The sequence below is a fragment of the Equus przewalskii genome, chromosome 5 (genome assembly GCF_037783145.1).
Source record: "Equus przewalskii isolate Varuska chromosome 5, EquPr2, whole genome shotgun sequence".
Classification (NCBI taxonomy): domain Eukaryota; kingdom Metazoa; phylum Chordata; class Mammalia; order Perissodactyla; family Equidae; genus Equus; species Equus przewalskii.
This window is the reverse complement of record NC_091835.1, coordinates 289770-307327: the sequence shown is the minus strand read 5'-3', so window position 1 is coordinate 307327 and position 17558 is coordinate 289770. Positions and strand designations below refer to the sequence as shown.

The window sequence follows — 17558 nt, the reverse complement described above, 5'->3', positions numbered from 1 at the left end:
AGGACTGTAAAAGGTCACCTGACTAGTCCCTTCTAGGTATCTTCTTGTTATCTTGATGTGAATTCTAATGTGAGTTTGGGCCCCATCCCTACATAAGAAACTTAAAGATGAGGCTTCTAAATTTCACTGAGAGTTGGAACTCTGTGGGGAACAAAACGTACGCCTCTTGCTTTCTTCAATAAAGACAAGGTGGAAAAGAAAGGAAAGGTTTATTACAAGCCTTGTTCTTATTATTCACGCTTTAGAAAACAATGTAAAAATATCTGCTTGAGGAATATTAGCCCTGAGCTAACATCTGTGCCAGCCTTCCTCTGCTTTGCACGTGGGATGCCTCCACAGCATGGCTGATGACTGGAGCAGGTCCGCACCTGGGATCCGAACCCATGAACCCAGGCTGCTGAAGCACACCACGTGGAACTCTAACCACTCTGCCACAGGGCCAGCCCCAAAGGACAGTGTTTTTAAAGACCATATTTGAGATTTAAGAACACTTCTTCTTACTGGGGATGATTTCTGTTTGTAATTTGTGAAATAGAATATATAAACTATCAATAATAAAATTTATTATTTTATTAAGCTAAACTCTGGAGAGAAATGTACCTGCACATTGACCTATCACGGAACATCCTCTATAGGGATGAGGAGACAATACTTTGCATTTTTCCTTTCCTGCAGCTTTCCACACATGGATATTTTATGGACTCAATACTCGGCCTGCTATTTCTGGAGGGGGGTCAGTTTAAAATCACACCATAGTTTGGACTGAACACATCACTCAGACAACCCCCAGATGGCTGTTGACAACATCTGTCACTATGAACATACACATAAAACTTTCATAATCAGTCTCCCAAAGGCAACCTAAGATTCACTTGATATATGTAGAGCTGAAATCAAAATTAACTCTGGATGATCCTAACCCCATAATGTAAAAGAAACATCTGTTAGTCTCTTTTTAATTTATATTTTTTCAAAGAAGCTGGGGAGGACACTCTGACCTGGTAAATAGATTTTTATGATGCTCTTAAATACTTAATTAAGATCACTGAAAAAATGAAATACAGACTAATGTTGGTTCTTCAATGCTTGACCAAGTGCACTATAGTAATTTTTTTCTTGAATGTATTATAAGCCCCCATAATAGTCAGTGAAAGTCAACTGATGAGAGTCCAAGAGACAAAGTAAGACCTTTCAATAGTTTTCACCTTTAATTTGAACATGACTTTTTTTTTTCTTCTTTTTGCATTTATTCATTCATTCATTCACTCAACACACATTTACTGAGTACTTGAGGGACAACATCAGGTGCTGCAGGATAGGATGAGAGGAAATCTTGGTTTATCACATTTTCTCTTTCCTTCCCCACAACCACTTTGCTCTAACATGTCCTCATCTCCTCATGCCTCAATCCCTTCAAAATCTTCCTAGTTAGTGCTCCTGACACCCAAGTCCCATCCTCTTCAAGTTGTGTTATACTTGACTGTAAAAAAATATTCTTTGGCCAAGAGTGCCCTGTTGTCCATGTTGATACCACTACCACCACCAATAATAATAATAATGGTAACAAACAGCTACTATTTCTTGAGCCATTCACTTTGTACACTTCACTATCTCTTTTAATCCCTATGAAAGGATTAAATAACCATGAAAAGGTTTTAAAGGATTAAGTCACCATGACAGGTAAAAAATAATATTTTTATTTCATTTTTAACCACAACTTCTTACTAATGGGACGTATGTGCCTGTTGGGCACTGCACAACTTCTCAAATCCTTAGACATTAGATTGGACACCGCTGTGCTCTTTTCCTGTTCCACACGGATTTCTGCTGGGTCCTTGCTTTTTATTATAGCAACTACTGAAAACCCAACTTCTCCAAGATATGACATCTTGAAAAGGAATGCAGTGTGTTCTAATGTTGAAACTGGGTAATTTCTAGAGCTAATAGTTCATGCAATGTTTGACACATGTTGAGTATCACTGTGTTTCGAGTATTTAAAAACTCTGCCACATTCCTGTAAATTTGCTGTGGCCCCTCAAGACGTTTCTGTGCACAGGTTGGGAACTTTGACCCTAAATAGAAATAATCCCTCTTCAACTTTGCCTTTCTACACTGCACATTTAGCACTGAATGCATGTGTTTTGTATATGAATTAATTATATGTGCAGGTCTCATTTTTTTCTACTAGATCTTCTGCTCCATGAAGTTCAGAGAGCATTCCTTGCACACACCCTGGCACAGAAGCTAACACAACACCTTGCATTTAGAAAATGCCAACAGTAGTTTGTTGAATGAGCGGATTTTTAAAAATATACTATGTACTTCTGTAATTTCTCCTCAGTCATTTGAAATGTCTTTCATATTTCCCCATTAAAATATAAATACATTTTTTGAACAGAGCATACAGTCAATAAGCGTTGCTGACTAATTGATGGAGTGTAGAAAACCAATCTTTGAACAAGCTAGGGATGATTCTGAAGGGGCGTGGCCTTTTTTACTCCTTGCAATTTACTTATTGTTTTAGGGTAGCATGTCTGCAAGTTACTGTGTTCAAATACATTAAATTCTGAATTACAGAAAAAAGGAAAATAATGGTGAAGAATATTATAGTGCAGGCTAGTGGTTCTCTATGCCATTAATATATATATATATAATGACTCTGCCCTTAATAACAATATTACCAATGATGGAGTAAAGAGGACTATTGGTAGAAATCATACTTTGAAAGGAAGCACCAAAGAGTTAATTATACTGTTCTCCTTCAAGCACAAATACTAGTTCTTAAGCTATCCAAGGAAGTATGAAATGGTTCCTGAGAATGTATATGTGTTTGTTTTACTTCTTTTCTTTTTTCCTTTCTCTTTTTGAAGGCGGGAGATGGAATCTACATTCCTTTCTGCCCTAAAAAGTAAATATGCTTCTAATCAATCAATTGGATTTAGGTCCAATGTCATTCAAGAGAATCAACATGAAACTGTGAAGTTTTCTTTCAATACCAACATTTTCTAGCAAAACACATATACACTGCACCATTTGTCTGTGTATTAAAATTAAAGTGTTAAAGACTAAATAGGGAGGGACCGGCCCAGTGGCGTAGCGGTTAAGTACGCACATTCCACTTTGGTGGCCCGGGGTTCCCCGGTTTGGATCCCGGGTGCGGACATGGCACCACTTGACAGGCCATGCTGTGGTAGGCATCCCACATATAAAAAAGTAGAGGAAGACGGGCATGGATGTTAGCTCAGGGCCAAGCTTCCTCAGCAAAAAGAGGAGGATTGGCGCCAGATGTTAGCTCAAGGCTAATCTTCCTCAAAGAAACCCACAACTAAATTAGGGGGATGAGACTGAGAATTCCCACAACTAAAACTAATTTGGGGGATGTCAGGCTACTTCGCATGAGTCTTCTCTCCTTTTGGTGTCTATTTCTCTGACTGACTAGAATTTCAGTCCTAGCACCCGTGAAAGAGGATCAGGGCTGTAAATTAATTCACTTTCAGACTAAACAGACTTCAAGGCACAAAGCAGGCACTGGTGACAGAAAAGCCCTTACTTACCTGCTGTTTCTCTGTCGGCTGAGGTCAGCTCTCCATTGATCCCATTCTCTTTGGTATTTGAATAGGTGCCCTGTGGCCCATGCTCTCCAAAGGCACCCTCCTCATCTTCCCTGTATGGGAATCCGTTGGCACTTCGGACAAGTGCTTGCCCTGCCCCGCCTTGATCCTTGATCTCAGGTGGATGTGGGTGTGCAGATGCCTCTGTTAGCTGAGCTGAGGTCCAGTGAGGCGCCTTTGCTTCATCTTTCCGATCATCCGCCATTCTTCAATGCCCTGTGACCCCTCCTGTGATTGGAAAAGGAAAAACAGTAGCCATCACTTTGAGGAAATCTGACCTGATATTAAGAGCACCAAGATGGGGCAAATTTATAGCAAACTCAGTGGTCAGCTATGATCAAAAAACTAAGTTCAATAAACCCATTTTTAATATCAAGAGTTAGCCATGGTTAACACCTTGGTTTTGTAGATCTTTTCTGGCATATCTATTTTAATAGAAGATCATCATCAGTCTACATATACTCTTAAAAAAAAACCTAGTGTTTGGCCTAAGGACACATCTTAACTACCTTTCATTGACATGATGTTGACTACACAGCAGAGTCAAGGAATCCTTCGCTATAGGGAAAACCTGCAGTATGAGAAAATTAGGTAGAAAATGGGGGGGAAAGGAATGGCTGAGGGGAAATGCTGGATTATGGGAAATTACTCCAAGTACTCTTAAAAACACAACTCTCAGTGAAACCTGGAAAAGACAGCAGCCAACATGTTAGCCCTTTCAGTTTCAGGGGCATTCAATTCAAACCAGACATGGATATGCTTTTCCAGATACTGTGTATTAAAAGGAGTTTAGCTTTTAAGACACTGACTGAAGGGCTAGTGAGTAAACCACAGAGCGTCCCGACATCACTGGTGATGTGCAAAGAACTATGTGCACAGAGTGTTTCCTCAGCTGTCAGACGAGGACAACAACGCCAAGTTTATTCGTTTGTTACAAAGTTTAAACAGAATAAAATAAAGGGCTCAGCACAGTCCCTGGCATGCTGGAGGTGGTTGCCACCTTTGTTATTGTTACTATAATTCTAGCACCACACATTATACCACCAGTCATTACATATAAAATATTTTAAGTAGTTTTCCTGGGATTGTTGGCATAGGAACAGAAGCGTGAAAACTTGGCAAATACAATAACAAAAGTTATTCCCCAACCTGACCCCAGATATTGTATAGGACTGAATGAATGTTCCAAAACAGACATGGCAAATGTCTGCAACACGAGAGCCCGAACAGAGAGGTGCATTCTCAGAATTAACCACTCAACGTGTACATGTGAAAACTCAGCTACATCTTTTGTAAGGACCACTCTGCAAGGTTCTAGACTCCATTCTGCCATTATCTTCCAGGCAAATATCAAAGGATCTAATTCGGGAGTCTAAGGATTGTGTTTCTTCTGAGTTATTGTGTCATCTTCATATGTCTAACTGACTAAAGAAATTGTCTAGATTCAAATGGTGACCTTCCGGATCACAACATTTTATTGATAGTGGGACTCTTGGCTCAGCATCCTTATCTTTCCATGCTTTCTTGTCTTTACCAGAACAGCTTACTTAAAATTTCCATATTCTTGTATGGTCCAATCTATTTTTCATGCAGAGTGAACAGTTACAAATAGAAAAAAGTTTCACATAAAGAAGTACGTGCCTTGTTAATGTTGCTTTTTTAAAGAATTAATAGGCTTTTAATGAAACAATATTGATACATTGTCATTAACTGAAGTCCACAGCTTATTTAGATTATCTTAGTTTTTACCTAACACCCTTTTTTTTTGTTCCAGAATCCCATCCAGGATACTACATTACATTTAGTTTTCATATCTCTTTAGGTTCCTCCTGGTTGTGAGAGTTACCCAGTTTTTCTTCGTTCTTGATGACCTTGAGAAATACTGGTCAGGAAAATCGCACGATGGCCTTCTTGGGTGACGTGTTTTTGGGAGGAAGACCACCAGAGGTAAAGAGCTCAAATAAGCTTGAGAAATGCTGAGTTACATGGGCATGTATAATAAGAGCTTTCAGAGAGCTCTGGAGGTACTACTGAATGTTGGAATCTCAGGGAGGGGCAATGATGTGCAAAGCATCCCAACCAATCGGCCACAGAACACTTTTTCTGATGTCATCTGGGAAAAACTTAGGTTTGCACATTAGCCCATGTTAACTGGAGAACAGACATTTGGAAGGTGAACTTCTTAGCGCTGAATGCTCTAAAATTTTGGATTCTTTCTTTTTAATTAACCAAAAGAAACTAATTTGGAAGAAGAAAGGGCTGGCTTACTATGCTGACTTCAAATTAATACCAGAGACACAAATAAAGTGAATTTATCACCTAAAATGCAGAATCTGGCTTCTCGATACAACTATTCAGATATTACTCCTTAGAATGTACACAGATTAAACAGATACCAGTTTCTAATTTGTTGGGTTTTCGAAATGTACATAGTCTAACCATATATTAAGTGACAATAATTTTAGGAGATTTCAATCTAGAATTGGCATTGCTCTGACGACACTACTTTGACAGAAAATACACTTTGGAAAGATTTTCTTCTGCCCTAGGGAAAAGCTGCTAAAACCAAAGGAGACACTATTTGACCACACTTACTTATAATCACAACATGCTATTATTAATTACCCACAGAATAGTAAATTTCATTTAAGTTCCTAATCAATGTTTTAGGGTCACAAATTATCTTCATTCTTCAAAATGATATTACAACCTAGCTAACAGTGATCACAGATTCCTTTAATTTCTTCTTCCTTTTGTATAATATTATTTTTACCTGAATCTCTCTGCAAACTGTGAATGTGGATTAAATAAGATAAGAAGGCTGAGGTAAAGCCAAATCACCTCCACATCTATGAAAGGCAACTTGAGAGGTACCTGGAATTGTTAACCTTCCATTCTTGCTGTGTAAAGGGAAGATTCTCCTCTTTCCATAGCCAAAGATCACACATCCTAACGTTGGAGACCTGCCACACAATCTTCTTTTGAAGAAGCAAACTGAGGAGCTACGTGAGCCCTCCTCGCTGTCCCTCCCCCAAACGCCAAGCTTGATAACGTGAGCAAAGAAATTCCTGAGTAAGTTTAAAAAGATCTACAAAGTCCAAGACATTGATTTACAATTTATAACAAATTACAATGGAATCTTAGATGCTTGGGCTAAACACAAATACCACTGAAGATACAGCTACCTGAATATGGATTTTTTAAAAAGAAATCCAAGAAGTTCAAATTTCGATTTTTATCAAAATGAGATCAGGGCTCTATATTCTTCCCAATTAAGATAGACAGTTGGAGAAAAAAAGCTAAGAGAAGATCTTGTGCCATCAGAAATGTTAGTTATGGACTTGAGTGGTGAACTTCAATCTTTGCTATCCTTTGCTATTAAACAATTTCCTCTTGATATCGGAAAGCTGTTTAAGGACAGACTTATTTCTTCCTTCATCGAAATTTCAGCTTTTAAAATTCCAGTTCTTAAAATTTCAGTATTTTCCCTCAATAAAACCTTAGGTCTGGTTCTCTCAGTCTAACGCGCCTCAGGAAGAGCATGCATGCTTTCAGCCCAGCTGTTGACCCAATGAACACTGCTACTCTCTGCTTCATTTCACTGATGGATAATTATGAAAAAGCAAGATTCTTCAGTGTTTGACAATCTGTCAACCTTTGATTCCAATGAAATGAACCAAACTGTATGATTAGGTATTGATCAGATTTCAAACTTATTGAAGATTCAACCTGTATTATCTTATATCGTCATAATAAATGCCACTATAACCAGAATGAAAACAGTCTTTCTACAGATTAAATTCCAAGTTGAAATGGTATATGGATTAATACCTGTCTATTTAATATACGTAAAATTCTTCAGTTTTATTTTTAGATAGACTTAATGTAACCTGTCTAATGTTGCAGAGTAAAATAAGTTCTTCTCCCCATATTGATTAGAAGGTTTTAGGACCGTGAACAGAAGCCTTACAAGTAGCCAAATCTCTTAGATAATTCTAGTTAAGAAACACCAAGGAAGAGAAAGGGACAGAGAAAGCAAGTAAAAGAGTGGAAGGACCAACAATAACAAAAGAACAGAAAAAAGGAAATATCCAACTGAACACAAAACATGCCTATCATGGCAAAATTCAATTCATGCTTTGGGACAAATAGATTCTAATTTTCAATTACTTAATAGAAAAGTTTTTGTCTAATATGATAATGTAGGCTCTTGGAGTCTCATTTTGTAGCTTATGGGTAGGTCTGTCAGTCAGTACTGCTATTATTTATCAGATTTCTAGAATATTGATTACAACCTCAATAATTAGATTTCTACTATATTGAGATTCTCTTGTATTTAAATGTATCTGCTTTAAAAATTTTCCAGGCCTAAGACTATAATGGTCTATGTTTCAAAACACTGTAATTTTACTTGAGCATCTGTCCAGATACTTAAGTAAATTCCTATTTTGGTGTGTGTGAAAAAAATCTGGACTTGTCCACAGGCAACCCAAAAGCCTACCGCTGAGTCTGTAAAACCACTATTGAAAACATTGTCTCTTGTGCTATGATTGTTCCTTGCAAAAAGATAGATACAACAAATTAATTTATATTGGAATTTAGAAATAAGATGTATTTTGCTGATTTCTGATATTTCGTAGACAATCAGGTAATCTATCTGTCCCCACATTTTCCCTGAATTACCAGGAACTTTAATGCTTAGCTGTAGTATTTACCTCATTCTAAATCTTTGGTACTGTGTTGTTTCTTATTTTATATATAATTTAATTATAAAACATCATCAAATCTTTTCTCAAATCAGGCAGAACATATATTATAAATGAATAATAACTGTGCCTGTTGCCTTCCAACATTTTACTTTAGGGTATCATTCTTTTGAGAAAATTATATAGTATTATTTAACACACAATAGCTCTCATGTTATCCTTCATGTGTATAAAGTGAATAAAATACAAAATAGACATCAATCTTTTCCATGAAAAATGTTTTTAAAAACCTTACTTAACATTCTAGGTATTTTAGGTAGGTTTTAGGTTAAAAAACTCTAATGAAAATATAATTTCTTGAAAAAAATAACATTATTTTGCTTTTCAAAAAAGCAATTCTCCTTTATCCATCATCCCCAGAACTGTCTTTTAATTACCATCCAAGCAAATGTTGCTAATAAGTGAATGATAACTTTAAAATGACAAAGGACTTATTATTTTGGAGGTGGCCAAATAACACACTTTTGTTGGTTCTAAGGAACATAAAACATATGCACACACTAAAACTTAATGTGTTTAAAGTCTAAAAAGAGAAGCAATTTCATCTGGACCTACAGCTATCATTGGACTGCCTGCATATTGTACATAAAAAAATAGTTTGATATGTTCTCATAGTTCTTGTATTTTCTATTCTTTAAAGCAAGTAGCAAATAAATATATTTATTTAAGTGACCAAACAGTAGTTCCTGAGCACATACACCCTGAGGGCTTGCAGATATGAGAAAATAAGGTACAGCTGTCACATTTCTTCCACTGTTGAAAGGGAAGAAATAAGAAGGGAGCAGAAACACTCGGAAGAAAATGTCCCTGACAGTTCTGCTGTTTTTCTGAGCTACTGATAAATTTCTTTTCTCAGAGCAAATCCAGGGCTAAGGATGTAAATCAGAGATACATTTTACTAAAAAGAAACCATTTTCTAATTTTCTACCTACTTAGTTGGAAATTTTCTTATTTTTCCTTCAAAGTATGGAAACGGTTGGGCAAAAGTAAGATGCACACAACCAAAACATGACAGTAATATACAAGCTAATCAAAGAGCCATTTAATCACAAGTTGGATTTAAATATTTGTTGAATATTGAACGAATTAATTGTCAGCTTCCTACCTCCAGATAGACACAGGCAAAAAAGGTTCTGTTAGCTATGGATGTTTGGCCAACACACGTCAACTGGTGAGAGGAGAGTGGTTTTGAAACCTAGTTTTCAGTCACAGTAGAAGAATTGGGACCCAAATTCTAACTCCATTAAGAGCCCATGAAAAATAACCCCAAGTAGAACAAACTACTAGACCTGAAAAAGTCTTAGAATACATAACAGAGACCACGTGATATAATTTTCTTTACCTGTGAGATCATTTTGGAGATGGATGTCAGGTAATAGGCACGGTGTCAATGTGTGGTAGATAATTCTAAACTAGTAAAGCTCTCAAAGAAGTAATTCAATGATTTAATATCTAGATAATTGAGATGTGTGCTGAAAATGTCATTTAGTACAGCAGAACTTTTTCCCTCAGGATTCTCATATTACCACGAACCTCATTTTTTTTTCTTAGAATTACAATATTAGAAAGATCACAAAGCACAGAGATAGTCCCTGGTTACAGTTACTACTAGGCAGCATCAAATACTCTCAAAAACTGGCAAAAGGGGAAACAGTGAAAGCTTAGAAAATCTAAAGGAAAAATACATTGTGCCAGATAGGCACGCCTCCATTTTCATAATGTGCTTGGCACAGACAGTTCTAGAATGTTTTCTATAAATCCTGCTCTGTCATCACGTAATGTGCCAGTTCAATAAAAACATTGTGAGGATAATTTTATACTGCTACGTATCCAAGAACGGACAAGAGACTAAAACAACTAGTTATATAACACAATTAAGCACACGAATATTGTTTCCTTTTTCCATGTAGGTTCCATTACATCTTATACTATTACTATGCATACCAGCAATACAAAACAGAAACTTTGTTTTCGTCCCTAACAACATTAGAAGTTTATATAGAATCCACACCTTTATTTATAAATGCTGAGGAGTTCTAAGCTTAAATAGTTGTTGACTAACTTCCTATCACCCTGCATTCCTTCTCTTTGTCTTTTATGCAAAACTGAGGGAAAAGTTCTTGATGACATGAAAAGTTAAGTTGGAAATCTACATATTTGTTTCATGACTTCTCCGCTCTTTTCAGGTTGACTGTAAAATACCTACAAGGATGACTCAGTTTCATCACACATCATGACTAATAAACAATTCATATGAAGAGAGTTGGTGTGTGCATAATTATTTCTGATGATGATGGACACAGAGTACACAACAAGCCAGTGTTAGGTTATTGGTAGAATTATATGAGATAATACAAATAACGCATAATTCCAGGCAAGCTGGAAGTGCCCAGTAAATGCTACCTATTATTTGTTATTATTTTATGGCTTTTACGTGAACATTTTTAGCAATAGGATTCAGTGCATGGCTTGTCCCATACTGAAAAACTGAGGCTAGAGAAAGTAAATTATTGGACCAAGTTAGACATTTCCAGGGAGATTTGGAATGAGAAGGCAAATCTACTAACATCCATTCCATGGCCTGCTCTTTCACCAAGCAGGGAGATAGGAAGAATGAAGTTGGAACCAGAAAGAGAATCCAATCCAGATAATAACACTAACTTCACAAATGGTCCTATCGATAACAATCTACCCTATTAAACTGGGTAAGGTGCTTTCTGTGACCATGGTGCACAACTTATACTTCACAGCTATGTATTACTCCTGAGCTCCTTTTCACACTACATAAGAGGACTAATAAATATCTCACATACACAACAGAAATAAATAATACTTAAAATGCTCTAAAGCTTTAGCCTTTCCTGAAGATATTTAAGTAAGGAACCTACACTTAGGTACTGGGGATATGTTGAAATAAGTAATAGATTTCCAACCAGAAAATTAAGGTTGAACCCTGGCTGTCCCGCTTACTGGATGCACAAACTGAGACATGACACTACACCTGAGCGTTGGTTTCATGAGCACAACCAACTACTGAACCACCGAGGAGGTAAGTTCTGATCCCTACATTGCAGTTTTCTTTTACTCTATAAGGAGAAATTCAAGCATCATAATTTCAATGAAATTTTCCTTAAATAAGCATAAATTTAAGCATCAGGATAAAAAAAGAGGAAAACTGTGATTTGGATTTTGAGAATTAATGATTTTGTTTTAAAGTTTTTCCAGTTTGAAATCTGACTCCAGACCTGCCAGACTTTATCCAGTGTCACAGAACAAAACACTGTAAGAGGAAGTCTTCTTTGGGTACAAATCTGAGGAATATACAATAGAATGACAGATATGTCAAAGGAAAAATTAGGTTGTAAGTATTGCATCGCCACCAAATGAAGATCCTTTAGTTCCAGAGACCTGAGATCCACATTATGGGGAAGGCTGGCTGGGCATTAAAGTGGCTACAATCTAAAAACAACATTAAGTCCTTGAGGACAAGCCACTTCAAGAGATTTCCCTATACAAGGTGGGAACAGGCCCATGACCCAGGGGAACTTGGAGGCTGTGCTCTATATCACAAAATAAGATGCTAGAATTAAAAACAAAAAACAAAGAAACAAAATCCAAAAAGTTGGAGAAGAAAATGGCAATTGTGAAAAGAAAAAAAAAGGGATGGAGAATTAGAAGTCAAGGATGTATAAAGCATAAATTCAAAAACTAAATACTTTATGGTTTTCCATGAACGGGATCTGCATTAGCTATTTAAGACAGAAGGAAGGATGAAGGAATTCTAAGTTCTCTTTCCTGCCACTTCATCTTTTGATGAGCAATTCTCCCTCCACAAATGCAAGCCTGTGTCGGAAGCTCTGCCTCTTAAGATGTTTAGATTAAAATCTTATTCCAAGTATAGTAAGTGTACATGGACTTACAGCACAGTCACAGCACTTGTTTTCTGCATTTCTTTGAACTTAATGCACTCCTTGTCAGTGGACGCATTGAAGCAGAAGTTGAATGTCCATCCTATCATGAACATTATAGAATCAATTTTGGTTTTTACTGGTGGGACGCTGGCCAATATGACTGCTAAAATGCCTTCCAACTCTAAGATTACAAATGTAAATTCATTAAACAATTAATTGTTTCAAAAATGTCCCCAAAACCTTAATGGGAAGGCTCTGTGTAGCACAGGGAATGCATGGGGATACAAGAAAAAATATACAGCCCTTATGCTGAAGGAGTTAAGAGACAAACTGACAACAAAAATACAGTGTGCAACCTGCTGCAATGCAGATAAGGACAGGAAGTTGTAGAGGCACGTGGACAACTCCTACCACACTAGGAAGTCAAGGAATACTTCCTGGAGGAGGTAACACCTGAGCTGAGACTAAAGGACAGGAAGGAGTTACCCAAAGAAAGGAGGGGAAACTTTCTAGGAAGAAAGAGACTGGATGACCACAGCCTATGTTATTTTTGACTTGGGCTAGGAAACACCTTCCAGGAAGATATCATAACGAGCACTCTTTTGGCATCCCAAAACCCCAGTTTTCATTCTGTGTTAGACATTCCCCCCAATTTTGTCTGTCTTCCTCCGGAGGCCGTGAGCTCTTGGAGGGGGAGCTGTGTGCATTTTACCTCTGCCCCTCCAGCACCGGGTACAGTGTGTAGCACAGAGTAGGCTCAACAACAAACGTCTGCTAAACGGATGAGGGAGGAATGTGTGTAAAGCACAAGATTGTTCACTATGGTCCAAAGTGAAGTGGGACATGGGGAAATGAGGCTGACAGGCAGGGAATGGCAGAATCTAAAGGGAGGTAGGAAGCCACGCCTAGACTCTGTCCTGAAGGCCATGGGGCTCCCACAAAAGATGTGAGAGAAGAGAGTGGCATAACCAAGTTTATTTTTTAGAATGATTGATCCAGCAACAGCATTAAAAGTAAACTGGAAGGAGGGATGACTAAATAGAGAAGAATCTCTCAGAAAGTCGCTCTAGGAAAGGAGCGTGCAGACCTGGACTGTGGTAGCGTGACTCGGACTGAAACGAGAGGCCAGATTCTATGTTCAAGAACTTAGTTAATTAAAACAAAACTTAACCCTCTTCCAACAGATGGCCTAATAAATTAAAGTTTCTCTGTTTTATCTATCTTTCTGTCATCTACATACTTACATACCTTCTATCCATCTGTTTGCTGTGAGGAGAATGAGAAAGTATCACATTTTGTCCTCTTTTGACAGGTATTTACCATATTATTTTCTTGAGTTTACCGTGTAGTCCAGTTACATCTCATGTTCTGAAGAGTTTCTTTTTGTTAAACTAGACAGTCTTAGGGAATATTGATTGATTTTTGATGAACAATGCAAAATGGAATTCTTTTGTTTGGTGTTGTCCAGCATGAGCCCCATGAGGTTCTTTGAGATGCCACTTTCTTTTTGAGATGTGATGGCAGGTTACAGAGACACATTAGCCTAGTCGGATCTGCATTCACCTGATGAGATGTTGAAGTAAGGAAATGGAGAATGTTGAGAAAAAGACAGAGAGCCTAAATGACTGAAAAATTGGGCTTAACAAGCACGCATTGAGACTTTATTTAATTTTCAGATCCTTAGCAATCATCAATTTATTTATCATGCTTTCTAGAATCTTACTCAATAAACATTTATTAAATACAAGCTTTATACCAAGGATTCTGTTAGGCACTAGGAATATAGTGATGATTAAGATATGGATTCTGGCCACAAATAGCTCACACTATACTGAGGAGGGCAGATGTGTTTGAAAAATATATGTTACAAGATAACACAGTAAATGCAATACTAAAGGACACCACAGGTGCTACGTGAATATAAACCTTCTGAGTGATATATTTAAAATAAAGTGGATGGACGCAAAATATTTGTATTACATACTAATACATGTTAATACATATTAACATACTAAACTACTACATCCACGGAGAATCCAAAATCTAGTTAATTATATCAAATGCTAATTTTCTTCTAGAGAAAGGTGAAATATGAGTCATATAAAAGTAAAGTATGATTCACATAAAGCAGATCAATTTCTTTTCTCATTCTTTTTCTTTTTTTGAATTTAGGGCAGGCTATGTGCTATGTGGGCTGTGCCACTGCTGGCTGTAATTGTGACTCAGGGGAATTCTGAGTTAAGTTGAAAGTAACCTTGCTCACTATATCGGTTGAGTTGGGCCAAAAAGGAAGCACACAGAATCCTCATCATTTGGAATTCCCTCATAACTCAGGTCTGATCCAATTGGGTCAGTCTTCATATACTGTTTGATTTATATCTTTCAGCAGATATATCTTTGTGTACCCTGGAGTAAACTCTAGAAATCGGGTCAATTTTTATGGCTTGCTACTTCTATTCTGCTAACCTTCTGGGGTGATATGATATGACATAAATTGTTAAATCCTCCAGGCCTAAAATATATGTAATTAGTCTGTGTTTATGAGATGGGAAAAACTGAGCTAGAAAAAATATTTAAGTAAACAAATATGCACCATAATTGATTTTTCTACCAAGACAAATATTCTAGTGTCATATGTAAAAGTCTTAATGTACGTAAAGGGATGGAGGTGGCAATATTCTATTGTGGGCTGGTAGGTAAAACATTTTGATATAAAAATAGACCCCATCATTGGCAAATCAGGCAAATAGGACCTGGCTAAAAGCAAGTAAAAACATGATTTGAAATGTAAAAAATGTTAAATTAATTTTGAAATAAAACACATTACTAGGAAAGTCATAAAAATTTTGAGGAGGTATATTAATTTTTAAAATATATTCATTATGTAATGCTTACCTTTTAATTAAACCCAATACATTTTAACACTTTATCTTAACCATTGCGTTGACAAAGCACAGGAACTTTATGTTTTTTTAATGGCAATAGGAGAAGGGGAGAGAAGGTGACAGAAGAGGCTGATGAGAAACTTCTGGGCAGGTTAGAGGTGTTATAGGTGATAGCATCTCTGAAAAGTAAAAAGAGAAAGTGCCACTGTGGACTGCTACTTGCCTTCCTGGGATTCCAGATGTACTGAGGCAAGAAGAACAGGGCAGCTTAAACCTCCTTCATTCAGGTAGGTGTTGTCTGAGCTTTTGTTTGGCGCTCTGAGGTTTTTAGATTTTTAATCTACAAACCCAAGAATTCACCTTAATGTTTTTATAGATGAAATGAACAGAAAAATCTGGAGAATCTTCTTGTCTCTGTGACTGTTAACCTCTAAAACATTTTTTAAGATTCTTTTCAATTCCATGCTGAAGAACTTGAGTACCAAAGTAAGTCTACAGACAAAGAAATGGCTTGTCAACCATGGGCCAACGAATGGACTTTTTTTTGGCTTCTCTTTAAAGGCTCTATTGAAACCTATTGTTTCAAAACAATGGTTTTTGTTTCAAAACAAAGAAAAGATCACAAATCTACTTAATAAGGTTCCTCAAAACCCTTAGACATTGATAATTACAATGAGAAATGTTTTTCTTATTATATCTGAAAGCCTACAAAGAAAGTGATGGAGACTATGACATCAGATTAGAGGACATGCAGGATGGGACTTTCAGAGCACAGCTCATAGATCTCTACTTGGCCAAACCAAGTACCCGTAGATTACTCATCTCCAGTAGGGCCAGTCCTCTTAGACCAGATGAGACTACTGAAGAGTGTCTGACAGAAACAGGTGGAAAAAGCAATATCTTCACCCAACGAGGTATGGGACCAAAAGAATTTGCTTATTTGATTTTTTGAAAACCTTTTATTTCAGCTAAAGTAGGAGATAAATCAAGGGGAAAAAATCTTCCAAATTTAGGTTAGGAAGTTCAGAGTTAAGCTATGCAAAAATACGTGAACTCCAGATGGGACTAAAAAACTCAGTGATATAAGAATATTCTAGAAAACTGCTTTTCTCTAAGAAAATGGCGATTAACAACTGTCTTTTACCTTCATATGGAGATCTGTATTTCCAGTGGGCATTTTGGTTGAGAATTTCTAAGCAGCAAGATTTAATTTCATCCTTTTTCTCTGTTTTATTTATAAAAATAAATTAGAATAAAATATAAAACCCAAACTATCCTCCATGTCTGGCATTTTAATCACAGAGGGAAAGGGAAACAGACATTTCAGTAAAACATAAATTTTTTTTGGTAAACTCAGGATATGCATAGCTATATCTCCTTTGATGTACCATAGACCTTAAAGGTAAAGGAAACCAAAATTTCTTAGGAAAGAATAAAAGTCTTTTCAGGAATAAGTTGTAAATAAGATAGAGACTATCCTCACTTATCCTTAGTAAAATTAAAAAAAAAAGTGAGGCAAGTGCCTTAAGCATGCGCAGTACAAGAAAGAAATATGAGATTAGAAAATTCTCTCTTCTGATGGTGAAATTTAACAAGATTTATTGAATGCCTATGTTGTCATAGGCATGGTTTCAGATGCTGAGAATATGCAAATACTAGCAAGACTCAATTTTTGGTCTTAGGTACTATTGAGAGAAACCAATATGTCAACATATAGTTAGATGATAATATGATAAATGCTTTAATAGAGGCAAAAAGAGATTCTATGGAAGATCCTAAGAAATCAGGAAAGTCATGGAAGATGAGAATGGCATAACTTGCTTTCAACCTTGAAAGGCATTCATGATGGACAAGGGCATAATTCTACACAAACAAAACAGCAACACAAAGACATGGAGGTATGAGAATTAGACATACTGGAAAACATTAAGGATGTTTCAGAATACCAGAAACAGGAGTAGTGGGAAATGCTGCCTAGAGGCAAGTGTCCAGATGATGAAGCATCTTGTCTGTCAGGCTATGGTAGTATAAATTTTATCATTGTTAACAGTAGACCACTGAGAAAGGTCAAGGAGATGAATGATGATATGAGACAGAGAAAGGGGTGTAGAAGGTTATGATCAGAAACAGGAAAATTAGATAGATGGTCAATCATGCAATAATCAATGCATATAAGAGTTTGAATTAAGCAGTAGTAGGGGGATTTGAGATGGAGGGAAGATATAAGATATTTATTCTGAGACACAGGGAGGTCTCTCAATGTGCCACAGGTCATACAAAATCCCTATCCTCAGGAAAATTACATGTTAATGAGGTAATCACACAATAACCAAACACCTAATTAAAATACAAAACTTAATATGAGAATATCAATTTGTTGAATTA

The 17558-nt window shown here is 36.7% G+C and overlaps 1 protein-coding gene across 38 annotated transcripts in view; it reads right to left on the bottom strand.

Moving 5' to 3' along the window:
• MAP2 (microtubule associated protein 2) overlaps window positions 1-17558 on the bottom strand; it is a 225291-nt gene that overhangs the window by 85254 nt on the left and 122479 nt on the right. For all 38 annotated transcript variants that reach the window (XM_070619721.1, XM_070619725.1, XM_070619729.1 and 35 more), the window contains exon 3: window positions 3555-3839. In XM_070619721.1, the coding sequence (XP_070475822.1) occupies window positions 3555-3816 (262 nt within the window). In that variant the 5' untranslated portion in view covers window positions 3817-3839. The remainder of the gene's footprint in view (window positions 1-3554; window positions 3840-17558) is intronic.